Genomic DNA, 23,161 nt, shown 5'->3' on the forward strand with positions numbered 1-23,161 from the left:
GAACCTCATTCCCCTTAGATTGCCAGCCAGAAACTCCGGTCAGTTTAGGCCCTATTGTGTTTTCTTGGCTGCTCACATCTTTCTAGTGAGGAAACTGGGTTTATTTAGGAACCCCCTTAAACCCCAAGCCCCCCTATACACCTTCAGTTTGACATTTTATTTCCCTGGGGCTTGTAGGAGCACATTTACAATTACATTATTACAATTACACGATTATTTATTTCTCTTTGTTTTTGATTTTGGCAGTCTCGGTACTCCATACATATCATCCAATATTTCACAAAAAAGAGCAAAGATTGGAGAAAATTTGAATCATCCCAGACTTATCTTGTTAACTCACTCTATAACTGTTTATATAATGTTTGAAAATAAAGTAAAAGTGAAATTCTGCTTACAAACTGATGAATTCGTATCAATCTAATGATGTCATGAATTTATGAACACTTGTAATGGAGTATGTTTACAATGATGTAATTGTACTTGAATAAGTAAAGTATATTTGTAGTGCTGCCTACAAGAAAAAATGCACCCAGACGCACGCACACGCCTTCCCCTCCTTTTGTCTCCAGTGCGTAATGAGCGTGCGTCATGATCCAGCGTTTGGTTCCTCGTCGGCAGGTTCTCACACCGAGTTTCAGCTGTCGACCGGAGCAGCCAAAACATTTCTTCTTTTGCGCTCACAGGTTTCACACAACACTCTGAGAAATAGGATAACACTTGGAATAATCTTCGTGTAAGTGGTCGGATTATGGATTCACGGATTTTAGTCCCTGCTCTCCTGCTTGTCGCCGGTTTGGCGACAGTTTTCGCACAGACTGCGGCACCTGGCATAGGTAAGAGTGGAAACAGGAACTCTGTGGTGACTGAGGAATTAATGGCTGCTGAAGAAAAGCTATTCCTCTCATTTAGTCGCTCATAGATGCGTCATGTGAGATCCTAGGTAAAACGTGTAGACACAAGAAATCCTCACTTGATTTTATAGATATTTCTCTTGTGTCTTACAATTACAAAGATTCAAGGGAAAAGAGCAGGACACACAGAAGCCAAACAACTTTTCTGAGCTGTGTTGGTCCTGATTACTCTCCCATTGCTTGTATATTCAGTTTTAAGATAATTTATCATTAAATAATTCAGAAAATCTCATGTAAAGGCTACATTAAAGCAAGACAAACAGTGGTTGTTGATATGATTGTGCCTCTGTTAGTTTAATATCTTTGTGTATTGTTGAAACCTCTCAGCAGGAACAAGTCTCTTTCCAGTTCTCAACCCCCCTCAGGTCCTTGATTGTTTCAGAGTAAAGGAACCAAAACAGGAATGACACTTTGTTTAGACTTCGGTTCTACAGATTCGTGGGTCCACTGACACAAACCCAGCTGTTGTCCTGTGTAGTCTGCTGATAGTAATGTGACTGGTGTGCAGCCTGTGTGTTTACTGTGCTGTGTCTCCATGGAAAATGTCCCAGGAGGATTAGCACTGGTTACAAAAGCCGCAGTGGGAACAAACCACAGGCCTCATTTAATCTGCGTCTTGTAGTGTTTTCAGCAAATCTCTCCAATAGAGCAACTTGTGTTTCATTTTTGTGTTTTGACTAAACTAACTGACTTTTTTCTCCCATAGCTTGTGAGGCGAAGAATGGGACAAGCTGTGAGCAATGTCTTAATAACGTGACGGTGAGTTTGTTTCCTCTGTGTTGTATTCATTCTGGGTGAAAAGATAAGGTGGAGGAACTACAGCCAGTGGCTCCTCCTCCTCCACCTCCACACCTGTCAAACTGGTTTGAGGAGTAACCGATCTGTCTTACCCACCCTCCTCCACCATTTTCAACTTTGTGTGTGTGTGTGTGTGTGTGTGTGTGTGTGTGTGTGTGTGTGTGTGTGTGTGTGTGTGTGTATTAGACAGTATCCCTCATCTGCCCCAAATACCTCAGGATTCATTGTTTGTTGAAATAACAAAGAGGTCATTATGTGTTTTGGTGTTTTCACAGTGCTTATGGTGTATCAAAACCAAGTCATGTGTCACATATCCGGTGAGGACCATCCTTCCACCGCATTCACTCTGCCCACTGAATGATGCACGCTGGGGTCTCTGCTGGAGTAAGAGAGCGCGCTCAGACACACACTGAAAAAAATTTATTTTATATTTATTTGCATATAAAAAAATAGAATATATTGGAGATATGTTTGTATGCCTACATGAATACATTTACATATACAGATACAAAAACACTTATCAACTTAAAGTCAGATATCCATTCATTTCATTCGTAAAGGTGCATTATGTAAGAATCAGCCACTAGTCAAAACAATATCATCAGAGTAACCGCTAACTGCTGGCAACTTTAGCTGCCGTTACCTAGTTAGCTCAGTTAGCCGTGCAGCTAGCAGTATGGACTTGGAGTCTTGGGAGTGTGCCAACTAAAGTAGATATATTACAAGATCACCTGCCATTAAACGTACTGTAATCACTTTATCTTACAATGGTAAGAAACAAATATTTGTATTGCATTACAGATATTATTTCACACATAATACAAATAAAATTGAGATCAAGAAACTACACAAGTGGTTAAGGAAAGAGGTAGAACATCTCTGTTTCCTACCTTGAAGTTAGATCTGTGACACTAACCCTATTCCCTTCATAACTTTGTCTACGTGCCTCTCTGTGTTCGTCTGCAGTGAACTTCCAGGCGTTGATAATCACCTTAGCCGTGGTTGGTGGAATTATCATCATTGCCGGCCTGGTCTGCCTGTTCTGCTGCTGCAAGTGTGAGAACTTTGGGTAAGTGTGCACTGAGCTATGTTTGACCCTCTTGATCTACGTCTGAAGAGTAACTGACGAAAATCATCCTCAACATGAAGCTGAGGCACCAGCTGCACCAGATTAAACAATAATTGATTGCCGGCTATCAATGAAAGATATGGCTTAACATTTGCTGCCTAGTTTAGGTATAAGTATAAAAAATGGCTAGAGTTATGTGTTAGCTTAGAAATGGTTAGGTTTGGGTATACTCTTATTGCCACAGAAGGTTTAAGTGTGACTTTAGTGGGGTTAAAGCCACATTGAGGACTTGCTGTGGGATAAGTTCATTTGTCACTCTGTCATGTGACTTTTCTTCGCAATTGACCTTCATGATATCATGCTGTCTAATCACGTAAAGATATTATGGCCACGTACTGTACATTTCTTCCAGCTCTGGTGTGGTTACCTGAAGGCGTCTGCACCTGAAATACACACAAGCACACACTGTTTAACTTTCCATGACCTATTTAATCTCACCCTAACTTTGGTCTTGTGTTTGTGTGTCAGATCCCAAAGGTTAGAGGCCAAGATGCAGAGACAAGCCAATAAGACAAAAACCAAGCAGGAAGAAAGGTGAGAAATGATGTTCATTTAGTGTGTAACACAGTTTCAAGCATGGCATGGTTTGTTGTTTTTTGAGTGTGTATGATACCTCTATATCTATAGTTTACCAGTAGCTCTCCTGCACAAAGAGATGTTTCAGGAGACAATATCCATCTCCACATAAGGAACCTCAAATGCACAAGGTGGACTTGATTCTTAATCTTAAACTAGCCTCTTTGCCTACCTCTGAATCACTGCACACGTCTCAAACTTTTCCTGCAGTTCAAATATTGAAAAGTAGTGAAGCAAAACAGCAATTCAGTCTGATTACCAGACCATATCTAAAGTCAAACTGGCCGGACGTGAGTCAGCGGGCTGTTGAACACATTCTGACCCCTTTCTCCACCGCCACCACCTAGTCCAAGCTCTTCCATCATAGAAGATTTACAGGTTTGTTAACACCAGGTTAGAAATACTCTGTTACAAGTGAAAGATGCGCATTGTAATTTTACTTGAGTAAAAGAACTAAAGTATTTGCAACAAAACACACTTAAAATACAAAAAGTATAAATACTTATTATGCAGAAAGGTATTTTTCAGAATAATGTATACTATTGGTAATAGACTGATGCTATTGACCAATAAACACACACTTTTTTGCAATTATAACTATTAAATAACCCTATTAAAATAAATCTGCAAAGTAACTAGTAACTAAAGTTGTCAAATAAATCTAGTGGAGCAGAAGTATAAAGTAGCAGAGTAGGAGCTTTCTTCCTCATCAATTCTGCTTAGCTTGTACTTCCTGCTACATGTAAACATTTCTCTTTATCCTCATTTGTCCTATATTAATGTTTCCATGTACGCAGCCCTTTCAACCTGAGTGTAACTTTTTCTCATGTAGACTAATGTTACTATAGTCATTGTGGGCTATCACCTGTAAAATGTAATGACTGACTCCCTATAGGTGGCCTGTAAGTACTTGTTCAATATTGCTGTGTGCAAATTAGTTTGCTAAGTCGTGCCCGTGGCTTTTTTTTAATGTGCATTTAGTTCAAGTAAAGTTCAGCCAAATTCTTGATTCAGCAGCGGTTTATAATATTTGTTGATATTTGCCTTTACAGTACAAATGCACACATACAGTAGATGTATTTCTGGAGACATACATCCAGTAGAGACACTTGAGTGCAATGAAAGAGGTCAATACTTGGCCTTTTCTGGATACGTTAACATTTCCTCAGTGTTCCCTATTTCAGGTAGTCTCTTAATTGTTTCAATGTGTAGCTTTATCTCCTGGTTTACCTGCCACACAGGCTGTCCCTGTTGTATTGTTGTTCATGACCATATCAGTTTCCTTCATAGCGTAACACAAAAGCAGCGCAGATGGTGGAGAAATGCTCACGTCAAACTGCTACCAGCCCGAACTGGTTTGTGGTCATGTGACTTTGGGGAGTGTTTGAGGGCGTAAAGAAAATATTATCAGTAAATGTGACTCAGAAGAAAATGTTTTGTCCTTACAGGAAGGCAGAGATGAAACAGAGACACGAGGAAATCAGGAAGAAATATGGTGAGCTCTATGTCATGCTGACAAACTTTCTTTTTTATTATTTTTCTCTGTTATCACACACATGGAAGCTAAATGTGAGCTCCTTCTATCTTTTTCTGGTTTACACTTGACATTAAAGAAACAGTCTGACAATTTTGGGAAATGTGCTTACAGTACTTGCTTTCTTGCCAAGAGTTAAATGAGAAGAATGATAGGACTCTCATGTGTTTACAGTAACTACAAAGCTGCTCAGCAGCCGATTAGCTGAGCTTAGCACAATGACTAAAAACCGAGGCAAACAGCCTAAAATATAGGCTAAATCACGATACAAGATAATTTTTTAAGGCCATGGAGCCCAGCCCTCATCTCAACCTATTCTTTTATATCAATGCATGTCTTTACTGATTATTTTTATGTGTTTCCAGGCCTGAGTGGACCAAATCCATACTCCAAATTTGCATGAGAGGACCCTTCTGTTTCCCCCTGACCTGTGACAGACAACAACCTGTCTCGTAGTCGTGAAAGTAGACATAACCTGAGAATTCATGTATACTATAACTAAAACAATCTGAAGTGACAGTAGTTTTGTACAGGCAGTCTCGGAGCTCCAGCCAATGAATAGGAATGTTGTGTTGTGCTCAATGTGATGACCCAAGAGGCTGTAACCAAAGCTAGAATAGACACATGTAGCAACAGTGTTGTTGAAGACAATAGTGTGGCTGGCTCCTGTAGCACCAGTCTCCTTATACTATTTATAAGCGTAAGTCTTAAGTTTAAACTGTACAGAATGGAGAGAATCAAGTTTGGTTACTGCACAAGTCCTTCCTTTGACTTTAGAAAATCTGCTGCATCTGTTTCGTTCGCCTGAGTTGCTGCTGATTTAGAGATATACTTGGACGTTAAAACCTATTTTTGTACTTTGTGTGATTTTTTTCCTCTTCTTTCAAATCGACTCATTCCTATTCTAAAATGAACTTGTTAAAGGCCATTTTTTAAAAGTTTTTTAAAAAACTTGTTCATACCATGGGGTCAAAATAATATCTTCTGCCTTGTACTCGTTCAGGTCCAGTGTGTAGAATCGCCTCACCCTATGGTGGCCCTTTTTAAAGCCAGTGTTTGGTGTGTCCGTTCTGGGCTACTATAGAAACATCATCACTGCAACATGGCGACTCAGTGGAAAGGATCCTATCCCTTTGTAGATATAAAAGGCTCATTATTTTGAGGTGATTATACTCTAATAAAACATTTGAATAGTATTACATTTCTGCCAATAGATCCTCCTAAGTCCACCTTAATCCTACACACTGCACCTTTAACTTAAGCTGAATGTGTTGATCGTAAAGTCTTATTCTATGTTTGTCTGTATACCCTGTAAAGATGCATAGACCTAATAAAAGACTAGGCTTTGTCTTCTGTGCTTTTATTAAAACTTTTGCCTCATATTTTGTTTCCTAAATCATTAAAAAGTGAAAGTTCATTGATTAAAACAATCGAGATGCTCAAAATGCCTCACCGAAGGTCGTCAGAGGCTGAACGCTGACATCTGCTGTGTGAGGTAAAGAACATATATATTTCTCCACTGTAGGTGTTATATATCAGATATTTGATGTCAGAAACTCAGTGATTACGACTTATTAGCATAAATCAAATCCGATGTTTAAAATGATTTTTTTTTATTGTCGACATTGCTGAATTGATTTGTATTTTCACTTTCAAACTTTAAACCAGATTGCGTAGTCTCCTGCCATGCCTGTACCCTATTTTATCCTATAATTACACAGTAACATCCAGTAAGGGAATGTAAGTAAGTACATTTACTCAAGTACGATACTTAAGTACTCTTTTGAGGTACTTGCTGTGCTTTACTTGAGTATTTCCACTTTCTGCTACCTTTATACTTTTACTCCACTGCATTGATTTAATAACTTTAGCAACTTTGCACATTGTGTGCTGCATCAGAGCCTGGCAAAGATTCAAATTAATTTATTTTTTATCAGCAATAAGATTAAAAAAACACTGACAATTAGAAAAAAATGCAGAATATTGGATCTGATAATCAATCAGGCAGTCAATTGGTTGACCCATAGTATACAGTATATACATCCATGTAGGTCATCTTACTTTTATTGTATCTTTAATACTTGAGTACATATTGCCAGAAAATAAGTATCTTTAATTTCACATACTTTCACTCAAGTACTCATGTAGTATTCGTACGGGCGACTTTAACTTTTACCAAATCAATATTTGAACATGATATCTTCACTTTTACTCAGATATGTCTTTTGGGTAATTTTTACAACACTTGTTATATTGGCACATCTGAAGAAAATAATATGTTTGAAACTTTGTTTTTTTGCTTCTGTGGGGGCTGATGTTGTACGATGTTATATTTTTCAAAGCCATACAGCAATTTTAGATTACTGCTACATGTTTTGATTTTATTTCTTGACTTAGTTAAATGTTTTTTGTTTGTTTATTGTGTTTTATAGCTGTGTGAGTTACAGAAAATTCAACCAAACGCATGCACGAATGATTTGCTAGTTAAAGGTTTAAGATATCACCTTCAGGTACTTTCGATTCGCGTGCTCGAGTATTTTGCATCGGTGCGCGCTCCCGTGTCCGCGCTCCCGCGGTTTAGCAGTCACGTGGTCCTTGTCTGATCCAATCATTTATTTATACTAGCGGTCCAAAGCGCGCACCCGTCAGCGGCAGAGACGAGAGGACAGAAGGCGGCAGGAAGACAAATAAAGCCCAATTAACCGATTCTCCTGAAAACCCGCACACGAAATACAGCCAGGATGTCAGAGGAAAAGCCAAAGGTAAGATATGAAGCCTCGACCAGCTGTAGATGTGTTGTGATGGCTCAGTCGAGCTCCTGCCAAACCATTGCTCAGATGTGCAATCTAAAATGGCCTGGTTTGCACGTTTCTCTGAATCGGCGCAGTGTTTGTTTCGCAAATGAATGAGTACCTGCACATCCATTTGTGCGTGTATATGCGCTTAAATGACCCTCCGTGGATGGAAATGGGAGATATACTGACCTGCTAACTAGGCCCTCGACGATAGCGAGCAGAAATGCCAATTACACCATGATTGTCATTTGCGGATTTTTTTTCTTTGTCGAAACGGGGACCACGTTATGTCCGCAACGCCGCAAATGCCGCAAATGCAGCACTGACAAAAGAGCGCAAACCGAGGTGACGCACTGCAATAAAAACTATCTTAGCAGTGCCGTCCCTGTTGTTTTTAAAAGTGTCTGTGTTTGTTTGGGCACGGTACAACAAAAAAACTGCTAGCAGCATTAGCCGGCAGCTAAACTCAGCAGCGGTCCTTAAAGGGCTGGGGAGCCAACCAGCTAGCCCGGAGCTAATCATGCTAAGGTTAGCATCTGTGCCCGCCTGGCCACATTTTTATAGCCTGGCAAAATTACTCCAATGTATTTTTGTTTTGTTAACGCGTGCAAAATGGTGTAACTTTATTCCTGCACCACATGCCGTGGTTACTACGTCGTTATTGTGACATTTCTGTTGGAAGTTGCAAGGCTATCTGTGGCTGCAGTCAACTTGCTTGGTTTGCATACGTCTCTGATAACAGTGAGATAACACTCTTTTTTTGTGGTGTGCCTCTAGTGTAATGCAATGTTTGTGGTTCAACCTAAAACTGGCTGATTTACCTGATGAAACACGTTTTTGTCTCTGCAGGAGGGAGTAAAGACTGAGAACGATCACATCAACCTCAAGGTTGCAGGGCAAGATGGGTCGGTGGTCCAGTTCAAAATCAAAAGGCACACACCCCTCAGCAAACTAATGAAGGCGTACTGCGAACGACAGGTGAGCTAAAAGCCCAAATGACTGCTTTTCAGCATTCTCCTCTTCAACAACATACAATTATTTTGGATTTACTGTAATACCTCGTTCCTTTCCTTTGTGCATGGATTCAGCTTCTTGTCTGGTGTGTCTCTTCCTGCAGGGCCTTGCAATAAGGCAGATCAGGTTCAGGTTTGATGGCCAGCCGATCAATGAGACGGATACACCTGCACAGGTAAGACACTATCCTCTATTCACTGTTCTATTCTCCCAAAACCTCGCTGAGATGATATTTCTTTCAATTCAGTATATTTAACACTGAATGTGCAATGTAACTGTTCAGTGACTATGAATTGTCTTAAACCATTTTACATGTTCAGTGATTTTTTTACATCCACTAACTGGAACCTCTCACTCTGCTCCTCTCAGCTGGAGATGGAAGATGAAGACACCATAGATGTATTCCAGCAGCAGACAGGCGGGCGCTGCTAAGCCCTCCCCACCTCATTGACGGCCACCCTCAGACCACGCCCTCAGCCACCTTCACTGTCCCTCCCCTCCCCATCGCTCCTCGCAGCCTATTATTATTATTATTATAATTATTATAATTATTATTATTATTTCCTCAGTTTAAAGATGTCTGTCATGGTTTCTCGTCAGGTGTGTGTGGGGGGGAGCTCCTCAGCTGTTTATTTACTGCCTCAGCCAGGACTGAACTCTTGTGCGCGACAACAGTATCTCTGCTGGTCAATCAGGATGACATTTCCTTCCGGCACTGCAGGCTGTGGTTGGACCAACAGCGCGTCACAGTTGTTCCTGGTCTGTCAGTGCTTCTCATTCACTCTCCGGTGAAAGCTTAGCATCCTGTAGTTTGTCACATTATTTTACATCCATCGGGGTCAAACGCGAGGCTGTGCAAGATTTTGTCCAGGGGTCACAGTCGGAGGGCATGAAAATGGTTTGAAATGGAAGCACTATCTGAACTTATTACACACCCGCCTTCCATTTCACTTCGCTTTCTTGTGTGTGTTTTTTGTTTTTTTTTCTTGTCTGAACGGTGACTCCTGCTCTTCTGTCAAACAGGTATTTTAATTCTCTCTGCATTCTAGTTGCTTTTGCTAAAGAGTTCTGCAATGTTTTTTGTTTTGTATTTTTGATTTTTTTTTTCTTTCTTTCAAGAATTAACACCCAGGGGGCTTGTTGATTTTTCTGTACAGAAGTATCAGGGCGGATATTAGATAAATGTTGTGGGGCTTGGACCAACTCTCCAAAGACTGAACTTCTGTTGCATATTTGATGTACTCTGATCACTCTAAAAGCAAACTGCAAGGTCAAAACTGTCACATGTTAAGGGATTTCATTAATGTTATTTGCTTCCTCTTTGACCTCTACTAATTGATAGAGGTTCTTTCCGGGTATCTGGTACAGACTGTTGTTCACTCATCCAGACAGATCCTGAAATTTAATTAATCCTCAAGTGGAGTTGGTTGGGCTCTGGTGAGATAGTCTCTTGACATGGAATACATAACTTTTTGTTTTCTTTCCCTATTTTCTGATGGGCCAATGTCCATTTCCCATGGTATTCTTACAAGCGGTTATGCTTTTGGGATTTACATTCTGGGTGGGATGAAAATGGAGGGTGGGAATACCCAGAAGGTTGTTCCTCAATGCTGTTTTGGGGTCAGCTGTCTCTGTATTGTCCCTGCGTATGTAGGCTGACAGGACAACTGATTCTAGATTTGTTTTGAAGATGAGCAGCTTCTAGTTTGAGCAAGGTTATATACAATAAAAGTTAGTATCACATTTCGAAGACACTTTTCACTGCTATGTCAACTGTCCAGCTGTTTTCCTTGTGTGTTAAAGGCAGGAGTTGGAGGCTATTTGTACACAACCCTGACTGCCGTGTTGCCAACAATGTGGTGATGAGTGTCTCCAGCAATTTACAGTTTCGGAGAAAGGATGCATGCAGTTTGTTGCATATCGGGAGGGCAGGGAGGCCAACAAGTGGAGTTTGGGAGATAAGTGTTCTATACCCACAGGGCCCCATTCTTTGTATATGGAAACAGAGTTGGCTCAGTTTTGATCGTCAATGGCCTGACATGAGTTTGAGTATTTCAGTTCAGTCGGGATTATCATGTGTCTGTTGTTGGAAGACAGTAGTCCTTGCACTCAGAACCTGCAAAAGTACAACCTTATTACGAACAAGTTGGATCATAGCAACCGTTTTTAAGTTTACCTACTTTAATTTATTTTAGACGAGGCTACAGCTTTCCTCACAGGTCAGTATTGTCATAACTGAACAGGTTTTTTGTTAAGGAGTCATACTTAAAACAAAAAGCAAACCAGAGCAATTTGAAGAAAAATCAAAATTTTCAAAAACCACTGTTCTTTAGACATTTGCAATATAGGTGAAATTATTGCATCATGCGGTATTTGATGATGGAATTGATGCAATATGGGCTGCAGTTGTAATTGGCCTTTTTTAGTCATAGCTGTTAGTGAATTGCTCAGCCATTTTAGAAAGGACTGTAATTTTTAAAATGGTATTTAAATTGTAGTCGACATCCTGTTTAGCTGTATTTTTGTATCATTCTATCTAATAAAAACATGTCAACTTCAATACCTTTTTCATTTGGAAATGAATATTTGACATTAATGTTTGAAAAAGCTTCACTTCACCGCCACCAACTGTGTGAAATATTCACTACTGTCCTCTCTGACATCTTTGATTACCTGAGGTCAAACCATTTCTCATCCTCCACCGCAGTCACTAACAACAAGCATTTGTTGATATTGTGTTGTACAGACATCTTTGTTAACTCTTGAAGACATGCCTCTGCACAAGCCAGTCACAAGCAGCCATCATGATTTCATCTTTCCGGTCCTACAAAATAAGAGCACAGCCATCCACTTGCATTTTAGGAGCTGAGTACGCTGGACAAAGCAACATACGAGCTGAACTTTGTAATGTATGAAGAACGGGGCCCAGGTCTTGTCATGTTATTTGTTTCTCTACTGATTTGTACATTATTTGTGGTCTTTTACTACTGTATACAATAAATATAGTTTGGTACTCAGATTTGCCGTCACGTGCATGATCATTTTGTGTGTGTATTCAAAAACGGGTCACCTACTGAAATGTTTAATGCTCTACAATGACTTCTGGGATTATTTCTTGGATGTTGAGGGAGGATAAAAAACCTTAAATCTGTTTAGTTTATAGATTTTTATTTTAATGCCACAAAATTGATAGACTATGCTACGATGCCTGTCATTGTATTACTAAGAAGCATTTATATTTTTTGCAGGTAGGGATCCATGACCTTCTACCATTTAATCTCACTGTTTCCTGGTATGCGACATTTTGTCACTTGTCAGAACATGATGTCACTGAATTATATATAGTTGTTGAGCCGTTCATTATGTAAGACAGGGTTTCAGGTCCCACTGGAACACTGCCTGCTAAAAATGTGCCAATGTACTGTGGATGGAAACACCACATGTGGCTTCAAGAAAATAGTCAGCCAGGTGGTGCCAGTGAGCCATCATAATTTCATGTCTCTGCCTGGTCTGGTTTGGTTTAATTCTGTGATGAAACAGCCTACATATAGCACACCATTAGATTAGATTTAACTTTATTGTCATTGTATAGAGAGTATAAGTACTGAGACAAATGCAGTTTGCACCATAAGTGCAAATAGCAGTGAAGTGCAGAGTAATGTTAATAGCTATATATAGTGGTAAGATGTGGAGCCAGACTGATACAGGATTTCTAGGGCTGAAATATGAAAAATGACTGTATTCTGTTAATATTCTCGCATCAAACACTTGTGACAAAGATATGTAATGAAGGCGAAATATTTTACAGTTTGAAAATTGTCCAAAATGATATCAGTGATATCAGTTTTGATAAGACGTTTTCATATCAACACATATTGCACAATATCTGCACATCACATCACACAGCGTTAAGATATGCAGCAGTTGCAGTAGGCAGTGCAGGTGTAGAGGCTATGCTAATAGCAAGACATACAGAAAAGAACAGCTGGAGTTATGATATGGATATAGTGTATACACTATAGATCAGATATGTGCAGCAGAGACAGAAGTCTAAATATGAATACATTATTGGTCAGATATGTACAACATGGACAGTAGTATAAATATAATAATCATAAAAAAACAAACAAAAACAGATGTTTTAAACAAGGACACCAAGAAACACAATATGAAACAAAAGAAAAGCAATTAAAACACAAATGTACATTAGACTTCAGTAATTAAAATGACGCAAGTCTATTATTAAGGGATAAGTTCACCTAAAATTGAAAATTCAGTCATTATCCTCTTACAACCATGCAAATGGAAAGTCAGGTGATGTTTTAGAGTTCATGTCGGGAGCTTCACGGCAACACAGTGTTGTAAACAACTGGAGTAGATGGGGACTTGTTGTAAAACATTAAAAAAACAACTGAAAAAAATGGCTCCATGCAGTTCGCCTGGCGTAATCCAAGTCCCCAAGATCCTCAGAGAATGCTGCACCACTGTTTTCCTGCAGAAATGTTTTGTGGACCGCGAAACTTCACTTGTCTTTCCATCAGCATGAAGGAGGGAGTAGATAAAGATTATATTTAATTTTTGGGTGAGCTTATCCTTTTACTTTCAGCACGTCTTTTATTACCTGATTCCTGATTTAGAACCTCAGATCTCATCTGATACACTGACTGAATGGTTACATTCAGCACAGCTGGAACAGCGATAAGACCAGCAGGTGATGAGTCAAAGCAGGAATAAGGAAAAACATGCGCATGAGTGCACAATCTACATTAACTTCTCTGCATCTAAACAGATCCCTAACCACACAGGAGGTTGCAACACCCACTCCGTGGTCATGCCTGGAAGGAAGAAAGATTAATGAATGGATAGAGGAAGAGAAGAGAAAGGCAGAGTTGATATCTTGTATCCTGATCTCTGTGCAGTCTATGATCTTAATGTGGGCGAGAAAGAAGAGAGACAAAGTGCATTTGCCTTGTAAATGTACCGGGCCGGTGGATGAGAGGTTACAGAGAGATCTGACACAAGCCGAGATGCCTACGTCTCTCTGATTATTTGCCTATAGTAACCAACAAACCAGACTGAAATAGACTTTGGAAAATGATGTTATCAAGTTATTTGAAGTGGTGCTAAATTGTTGGGTGACCCTGGATGATCAAGAGACTGCTGGAAAGTTTTTTAAAAGTCAAATTCCTGCGATTTATCCAATTCAAGTAGGTTAAAATTAATGCAATAAAAGTATTATTTGATCCAGGCCCTCTTGCCGTTGCAGTGTTTTCCTAATTTTACTGACTTTATTACACTTTCAACAAATAATAATCCTGCTTTGAGACTTTAATATCACAGCTGGCTTCATGCACATACCTCAGTTGCTCAGGTAATAAACTACAGGATAACAGCTAATATGATAATAGCTCAGCTCATATCCATCTATCCATTAGTGGATCAAAGGTCACACATGTTCTGTTGTTGCCTTTTAATTAAAAAAGAGACATTTTGTCTGCTATGGCCTCTTTTCATGAGGTTAAACTTTCTGTGTCGTTACAGTAAAATATTCTGTATGCTTGTCAGTCTGTGTGTCAGAAGTGAGCACACACACACGGTGGAGCGACTCACCCCTCTGGCAGGTCTGTGTCATCAGAGGCGGTTGAGGGAGGATGACTGACAGGCTGGTTAGTGATTTGCATGGCTGTGGCATTTAAAAGGAGCTGCAGGTGCAGGATACTCCACACAAGTGAATGGACTCCTCTCTACACACAGATGCTCTGGGACTATTTGAATCTTAGGTAGCCAGGAAAGCTATTTTAATGATTTTGAGCAGAGCTTGTTGACTAGATATTTTTCTTTGGAGTTTGGGGATCTGAAAAAACTCATTCGTATCAATATGAAGAACACACAGCCATCCTGTGTGTGCTGTCATTTAAGATAGAGAAAAAGAGAAATACCTTCACTATGGAGACATTTGTACCAGCTGGCAACTGAACCAAACATGCTTTTTGTAATGTCATCGCTGATATTTGTGCAGTTCCTCCTCTTGGGGTTAAGGGTCATTGACACCACCACAGACACATGGAGACACTGTACAGGTAATGTACCATTTTTATTCTATTTTATCTCCCCACATCCTCAGCATTACTGTCTATTACCTCTGATGTTTGAGTTAATGATTATCCACTGAATGGTTTACTGTTTCATCTAAAAAACCTGGGAAACCCCTCCAGCTAAAATTCTTTTGGATAATTCCAACTGTCTGCGTCTACTTACAGTACAGTGGGAGTGTTTTTGTGCGCGGCATTGCGTGCAATATTAACTTAAATGAATATCCACAAACAAGTACAGACATTGGATGTGGTTGGGATTCCACAACAATTCTATACAGATCATAACATCAGGACAGACATGTTTTTATGATGTCTCATCAATTTTGGCGTAATTCCCTTCCATTATTCTGGCTCCTCAAAGAGTGTCATTCTTAATAACAACCCCTCCTAAAACCTCCTATAGCTCCAACGCAACCCAGGGCTATTTCTCACACAGCGGGGGAGTCAGGAACTCAAGCTTCCTATGACATTAATGGGTTTATTAGTTTATAGCTGTTGTTCCCAACGCGTCCCTTTGAAGCAAAGCTGTGCCTACTTGTGACCCCTTGGTTTCATAAGGTAGCCTATATATTAACTTATGTGAGCAGTGTTGTTTAGATGCTTTACTAAAGTAAAAGTACTAATACTCCATCATAACAGTACCTTATTATAAGTAAAGATCATTTAATGAAAATGTTACATATGAAGAAAAAAATAAAGTAAAAGTACTAATATTCCACCATAACAGTACCTTATTATAAGTAAAGATCATTTAATGAAAATGTAACATATGAAGAAAAAACTGAAGTAAAAGTACTCAGTGCAGAAAAACATCCCCTGTAGCTGTTACACTATATTACACACTTTTTATCAATAGATTATTATTATTGATGCATTAATGGGTAAGCAGCATTTTTTCTCTTGTTGGTTTGAGATCAACTATTTTGAAGCTTAAACTAATGATTCTTTTCATTATGTATTAATCTGTTAACTATTTTGTCAATCGTAGAGTCAATCAATGAGTGATTCTAACTTTCTCAGCTGTTTAGCTTGAATAATCTTTTAAAACATGTAGAAAAGTCTGAAAAAAAGACACAATTTGGGTGGCAGACAATGTGTTTGATTCTTTTTCATACAATTAGTCATCTCAGGGCCCCTTAGATTTATTTTGTGACCTCTCACGACCCCAAGATTAGAGAATGAAAAGGCTTAATCAGTAAAGCAATCTTTCTGATCTCTTTATTTGTCTTCAGATTTTCTCCCTCTGGATCTTCTGTCCTTTGTCCTTGAGAGGGACCCTTCCAAACTTGTACCAGGGGTGCACATGAAGCAGGCAGGAGCGGTGAGGGGGATACATTTCTCGAGCCCTCACACCTCCATGAGCTTTCCCTCCTCTCAGCTGCTGGTCAACTGCGACCTTTTCCCCAAAGAGTTCTCCATTATTGTGACACTAAAAGTCACCTCCAGTGCTGCCAAGGTGAGTGTCCCAGAAATACTCAGTGGTGTGATTGATGGACACAGTCCTCATCTGACAAAAAAAGACTTGCAACTTGTCATTGAGCGACATCACCAGAAGCGATTTATGAGATTACATGCAGCTTCCTCTGGAGCCACAAAAGGCTGTATACTACGTTTATTACTCAATGTAATAGTACTCCCCATGACCTGTAAACACACTTTGATGGGGAAAATTGTTGGAGTTACCCTTTAAGTGAAAGTACGAGTGGCACAGGGAGAAAATACTCTGTTACAAGTAAAAGTCCTGCATTCAGTATCAAAATAATATTGACTAAATGTAGTTACCTAAAGGAAAAGATGCTGCAGAATGTTAGTAGAGATCATTAAAACTAACAATCATTTTCCTGTGAAATGTACTTGCAACTAACTATTATTTTCATTATCAATCATTAAGTGCACATACATCAAATTGTGCAGTACTTTCACTCCTGTCAAACACAGTGTGACTGATAGTTTTTCCCATTTGCCTTTCAGCGAAATGAATACATCTTTTCCTTAATGGAACCAAAAACAGTGGACAAAACAGGGCTGGTGGAGAAGAAGGTGGATAATGAAGAGAGGGAGCAACATGGAGGGATGGAGAAGAAGGAGAGGCGGGTGAAGAGTAACGAGGAACGTGGACGGATCATCCTTGGACTGAGGCTCTCGGGAAAACGTCTGCACTTCCTTTTTCGAGGTCACGGAGGGGTCGTGGAGCACTGGGGCTTTCGAGGCGCCCGGCTGGCCGATAACCAGTGGCACACTCTGGTTTTAGTCGTTGATAGTCGTCAAGTCAGGCTCACAGTGGACTGTAGCTTACCACTGGAAATGTAAGTTCACCTTTTTTCGTTCCTCTTGAGTGCTTCTGTTCACTGGGTGTCTCCTCTTCCTGTTCCCTCTGAATTCCCTTGAGGGATAGTAGATCCGTCACCACAATACAATGGCATTGCTCCAAATCTGCTCGCACCCTGCAGCCATATCACAGTGTCCTGACAGTTTGTGATAGATGGCTTTTAGTGGAAACTCCCCATGGCGCACAGAAGGGAGGAATCGGCACCCTTACAGTGCCTATACAATACAATTCCTGTCTTGCTCCTGAAAACAGAAGCAGAACAGAGACTGCTTTAATTACGGTGATTTTTAGATAATTTATTGAAGAAAACAACTAACCTCAGCTATTAGAAATAATTATGTCTTTTTATTGCAAACAGTGTTCCCTCCAGGCCTTTCCCCACAGACCTCAACATTCAGGGATCCAGATTCCACATTGGCAGCAGGGGGAGATGGAAAGGCTTGTATTCAGTAAGACTACATTTCATAAGGAAGAAACTGCTAAATCACAGTTTCCTCTATAACAGTTAAATCTTTATTTGCTGTTCTGTGCTCAGGGTCTGTTGCGACAGCTGGTTTTGGTGCCAGGATCAGATGCCACCCATCACATCTGCCCCTCTTCCGATCCCCAGCTATCAGTTCTGTCAGTACCACCACTTCTCTCAGACCTGTCTGTCGCGGGGAGGGACGGTGACGGCCACGCAACCTCCTATGGTAACTTGCAGATGCATTTTTTACGGCGTGATGTAAGACATGACATAAATGCTTCCTAGTTAAGGTTTGTCTTTATGTTTTGATCACAAAGAAACCCAGGAGCGAGTGGCAGTGGGGTTGGAGCGGTCGTGTTCCGAGCTGCTACAAGGCCAGCTGTGGTTCAATCCGCTAAGGAAAGGACTCTACCTCTGCGATGGTACAACTTGGATCGCTGTGCTAGAGGGTGTGGACTCAATTAATCAAACCATCCACTCCTGAGCCAGTTTTTTTATTCAATTTAGATTAAATTTGACCAAATTCTCACCTCTCCATCTGCTCAGATCATAAACGACTGGACTATGTGTTGGAACACCAAGTCCTCATCACCGGCTCAGAGACACATGATGTAGAGGTATCCTTACATTTTGTAAAACATGGATATTTACATACATTTGTGGGGTTTAGACTATTGAAAAGATCCCTAATGTACTTGGAAACTAACCACAAGATCAAGGTTCAAGGTTGTTGAGGATGAGTTTAGGAGTCTCACAGCCTGAGGAAATAGCTGCTCTGTAGTCTGGTGGTACGGCAGCTGATACTTCTGTATCTTTTGTTGAAGTTCGGCTATACAAAATTATTTTCTCTACTTTTATTTTTTAGTTTTACCTCTCTGGGCCTCTAAGACAGATATGCATCCTGCCAAAAGGGGTAATGGACAAACAATGCTTTGTATTAAAAGGTCACAAGAAAAAACAATTGAAAGTCAGTGTTGAAACAGAACTAGTATTCTGTTAAGCACGATCTGATATCGCCGTGTTGTTGTTGTTGTTCCTGGAACTCCATGATTAATGTTGCTCCAGGACGATCATTGCACCTGACCAATCACGTTTTAGTAATGTCATAGCTTTGCTTCTGGGGAAAAAAGAGTGGAAAAATGTGCACATGGAGAAGTTACCTTTTTTTTTTTTTTTACACATGATTAACTTTGTGAAATGGTCTATTTTAACCAAGCCATCTTTTCCTTCACGTAAGCAAGGTTTTTTTTTGCCTCAACCTATAAAAACTGCGTCAGTAAACTGAAAAAAGGGAAATAATAAGTGAACAGTACAACAATATTTTCCAGATGCAATATGAACCCCAGTTTCCTCAGTGGCAGCCATGTCCTCAGCCCATTTGGTCACATCAGCTGGCCCCCAATGAGGAATTTGTGGCAACTTGAAATGATGGTCCTGGTGTCACATTAATTAAGATGAAACAACACCCACATGGCGATATCGGATGAACTGTACAGCGAAAAGGTGTCCTTTCCTGAAATTTAATCTGGTCAGTCTTAGTCAGTTGTGACTGATGCTTTTCTCTGTTGTAGTCCCACTTTTGGCTGATTACATTTCTGCATAAAAACTTGGGTGGTATTCATTTTCACCATCATGTGATTTCCTTCTACCATTCAATATGGCTTTCCAAACAGTTTTTTTCATGTTTTTTTAATCCAATCTTCAGGTGTTCCAGGTACCTGGGATGGGTCTAATGGCTGCGATGGCTCATCGGTCAGCAGCATCTGGCTCTGCTGTGTATCTGTGGAGCAACACAGGATTCCAGCTCTACCAGAATATCAGCACATATGGAGCGCTAGCTTGGAGACACTTCAACATGGGCAAGAAGGTGTGACAAAAAGAAAGAGTTGGGTCATGGAATATGAATTGAGCACATGTATCACATAGTTTGGCCAGCTGATATTCCCTGTGTTTTGTTACTTCAATCTAGATATTTCTGGTGGTGTCTAACTCTGGCGGAGGGTCAGACAAGCCTTTTGACAAAGAATCAGAGATGGACTTCTCTGTCATTTACAAGTGGAGCAAAAAAAGAAAACGGTTTGTGCAGTTCCAGACTCTGCAGACCTACTGTGCACGGGACTGGGAAGCCTTTAACATCAACCGGCAAACCTATCTCGCTGTGGCCAATCATAGGAAAGGTAAAAAACCAAATATACATCATATGATTACATGTTTTCGGTCCCATATTAGTCGTATATTTTGGCAATGGTTACAAAAACACTGGCAGAGCTGATGTGGAAACCTGGTGGGTGGTGCCTGCTCAGGCCTGTGAGAGCTGACCAATCAGAACAGACTGGGAAAATTCTGAAAATTCTTAAAGAAACAGGCACTAAAATGAGTGTTCAGACTGCAGGTGAATATAGGCGCTACATCAATGAACAGTAGAAGAAAAAGTCACGTTTTTTTTTAACATTTTCTCGTAGACACCCAAAATAAAAGTATGAACCTCAAAGTGAGCATAACATGGGACCTTTAACTTCTAGAATTTCTGGCATCACAACGACAAAATATTGAACCCCTTCTTTTTCGGTTTGTCTTCCAGGTAATAATAATCACACTATCAACAGTGTGATATACAAATGGGACAGGTCAACAAAGTCTTTTGAGGTTTACCAGATGTTGCCGACCTCAGGGGCCTATGACTGGGAGTTTTTCACAGTTGGACCGTACCATTTTCTGGTGGTCGCAAACGCCTTTGATGGAGTGACCACTTCTGTCGACTCAGTCATCTACGTTTGGGTCGATGGAAGCTTCAAAGTGTTTCAGACAATTAAGGTATGTGGTGAGCATAAAATGAAGGAGAAAAATGTCTTGATGTCTTGATTTAAAAAAAACTGGTTTGGTGCCACACCACAATTCATGGTAAATTTTGATGGTGTTTTGAGTGTGGATGGATATTAACCATTTTCTGCATGATTTCCATGTCATTCATCTTCTCACCAGCTGGGCTTTGATTTCCTCTGATGAGATCTGTATCTGTGAGATGAGCCTGAAAAACGATCTTGTCTGTACACAGAGAGGGAAGGGGAATACAAACAGGGAGAGATAAAAGGGCAATGAAAGAGAGATGGGAAGCAAGGAACATTTAAGACAGGGCCAAAAACAGAGCGTGTGGTTTGCCGTGATTTGCTTGAGCGATGGCAGTGCTTTGACATGTAACTGATAGTCAATCATCTATTTGAATGTAGCCACATTTTAGGAAAGAGCGTTGACACATTTATAGTCATATGAGAAACCATTTCTGCTGAAATGATTTAGGGGAACTCCACAGCTGGATGTGAGGATTTTTGAGAACACCCTGGGGCAGGTGGAAATTAATCACGTAAAAATCATCCAGAAATGATTTTACATGTATTCCAGCTTTTCTACAGCTCTGTAAAGAACAATATTAGGTTCAAACCAACTTTTAAGTATTGTCTGTTTTGCAGCTGTTAAAGCAGCGAGAAATGTTCTTTTCATTGCATATGATAATTGAATATTCGGGCTACACCCAAAAAGCCAGAAGGATGGGCAGAGTAGAAGATGTTTATCAAGTAATAACATTTTTGTAAAATCTTAATCTGAAACATAACTATACATTTTCAAAAAGTATCCATTTTAACTTAATTACATGCAGGTTAAATAAGAGTGCCTCAGCATTGCATTTAGTACAGTACTTGAGTAAACATACTTACTACATTAAGGATGGTTTCTCACTCTCATTGTCAATCTAGACGTTCTGCGCCACAGACTGGGAAATGTTCCAGATTGGAAGCAGAGTCTTCTTAGTTGTTGCCAACGGACACAGACTTGCTAATGGACCAAGTCAATATGCCATCAACTCCACAATCTATGAACTGGACATGAATGGGCAGCTGTTTGTCCGCTTCCAGGATATTATGACCTATAGGTACTGATTATGAGAACACTAACTGTGTAATAACCTGCTTGCTGCCATTTCAAACTCTTGACATCGCCACATACCTTTTCTGTCTCTCCAGTGCTGTGGACTGGGAGTTCTTCACCCTCGGGGAGGAATATTTTCTGGTTGTCGCTAACTCCTTTAATGGAGAATCCTACTCTCTCAACAGCATTCTCTACAGGTACTCAGCTTGTCAACAACACCCCTCCCAGTGTGAAATCATTCAGCCATTCTAACTTAGTGCTGAGACATACGCCTACACTGTTGTAATGTAGATTTATTTAACTTCAGTGAGCCAGACTATTAAAAGCACACCTGCACCTTTGACAAATGAGAATTCACTAGTGGAGGAACTAGGAACTGGCTGACAGCTAATTTTAGGTCTAGATCCTTTTGTAAAGCTGATATGCAAATACAGCCTTGATTTGATTCCTCCTCTCTGTTTGCTTTTAGGTGGCAGGGATATGAAGGCTTTGTTCCCGTTCACTGGCTCCCAACGATTGGGTGCAGTGACTGGGAGTTTTTCAGCTCCAAAGGAGAATCATATCTGATCTACTCTAGTGCCAAAGTACCTCTCTCCAAAGTGTTCAAGCTGAAAATCTACTAGAAAAAAAGAGAGATTGCCTGTGGTTTTGTGTATTGTATTTATTTGTGTGTACATGTAGTTCTTCTTATCCAGTGTCTGTATGTTTCTGTGTGAGAAATCGTGTGATTGCATCGAAGTAAGTTTACCTTCATGATACTGTGCCTATTCACAATTTACATACAATTAGGTTTGTAGCAACCATTAAGGTCACAACCTTGGTATTGTTTTTGGAAATTCAGGGAGTTTATCAATCTGAGGAGGGTTTTACATTCTCAAGTTACAAAGAAATTGTACTTGGTGGGTGTTGAGGAATGATTTTGATATTTCTTAGAGTAAATATCTTTATAGTTCAGTTTTAGGCCAGACATTTTGAATGAAATTTAATTCTCCACTAGGGTAACACCTAAGTTAGCCTAATTTGTTGAAATTGTTTTTAGACCATAATATATGGAGATAAAGACTTAACTGAAAATGTAATTGAACAATTTAATAAGGAAAAAATAAGTAATTAGCAGTGATTAATTTCAGAGATGTCAAGTTTTCAAGGTTTAGGTCTGGGGAGTTTGGCATCAGTGGTGCTAGGTTAACAACTGATGTACCTCATTTTAACACAAATATCATGCGCACAAGATTAATACAACTCTGTGTAAGATTTCTCTCTTTTCTGTAAAAACATTTGATAGCCTATTGATATTTAACATTTTGTTTATTAAGTGGAATGTGTGTTCTCATAATACAACCGACTGATCATTACTTGTTTGCCTCTGACTGCATGAATTTTAGATGAAACATGACAGTAAATTATTTAATTTTTACAATAAACCAGACATAGTATGTTTTTGCAAGACAAGACTTGTTTGTGCATTTGCTATCACTCACAACTATGTTCATTTAGAGCTTGTAGGTGGTATACATACCCTGCAGGAGCAAACCACAGTACACAAGTTTTTTTATTCAAAGCAATTTCGTGGCTAATGAAGTACCTAGT

The 23,161-nt window shown here is 39.8% G+C and overlaps 3 protein-coding genes across 3 annotated transcripts; all 3 read left to right on the top strand.

The window, feature by feature from the left end:
• The first annotated feature begins 606 nt into the window (after window positions 1-606).
• pttg1ipa (PTTG1 interacting protein a) lies at window positions 607-6,296 on the top strand. The gene is made up of 7 exons (XM_073484091.1): window positions 607-833; window positions 1,618-1,670; window positions 1,985-2,093; window positions 2,676-2,778; window positions 3,307-3,372; window positions 4,863-4,909; window positions 5,314-6,296. The coding sequence occupies exons 1-7, from the start codon at window positions 749-751 to the stop codon at window positions 5,349-5,351; spliced, it is 501 nt and encodes a 166-aa protein (XP_073340192.1). The 5' UTR covers window positions 607-748; the 3' UTR covers window positions 5,352-6,296.
• A 1,291-nt stretch (window positions 6,297-7,587) lies between these two features.
• On the top strand, window positions 7,588-11,776 carry sumo3a (small ubiquitin like modifier 3a). Its single transcript, XM_073483539.1, has 4 exons — window positions 7,588-7,710; window positions 8,593-8,721; window positions 8,861-8,932; window positions 9,127-11,776. The coding sequence occupies exons 1-4, from the start codon at window positions 7,690-7,692 to the stop codon at window positions 9,187-9,189; spliced, it is 285 nt and encodes a 94-aa protein (XP_073339640.1). The 5' UTR covers window positions 7,588-7,689; the 3' UTR covers window positions 9,190-11,776.
• A 2,703-nt stretch (window positions 11,777-14,479) lies between these two features.
• Window positions 14,480-23,014, top strand: tspeara (thrombospondin-type laminin G domain and EAR repeats a). The gene is made up of 13 exons (XM_073483537.1): window positions 14,480-14,837; window positions 16,085-16,308; window positions 16,824-17,158; window positions 17,540-17,630; window positions 17,717-17,873; window positions 17,965-18,096; window positions 18,194-18,264; window positions 19,353-19,514; window positions 19,617-19,824; window positions 20,229-20,461; window positions 21,400-21,575; window positions 21,667-21,768; window positions 22,041-23,014. The coding sequence occupies exons 1-13, from the start codon at window positions 14,741-14,743 to the stop codon at window positions 22,192-22,194; spliced, it is 2,142 nt and encodes a 713-aa protein (XP_073339638.1). The 5' UTR covers window positions 14,480-14,740; the 3' UTR covers window positions 22,195-23,014.
• Window positions 23,015-23,161: the final 147 nt, after the last annotated feature.

This window comes from Pagrus major, chromosome 16 (assembly GCF_040436345.1).
Source record: "Pagrus major chromosome 16, Pma_NU_1.0".
In the NCBI taxonomy this organism is placed as follows: domain Eukaryota; kingdom Metazoa; phylum Chordata; class Actinopteri; order Spariformes; family Sparidae; genus Pagrus; species Pagrus major.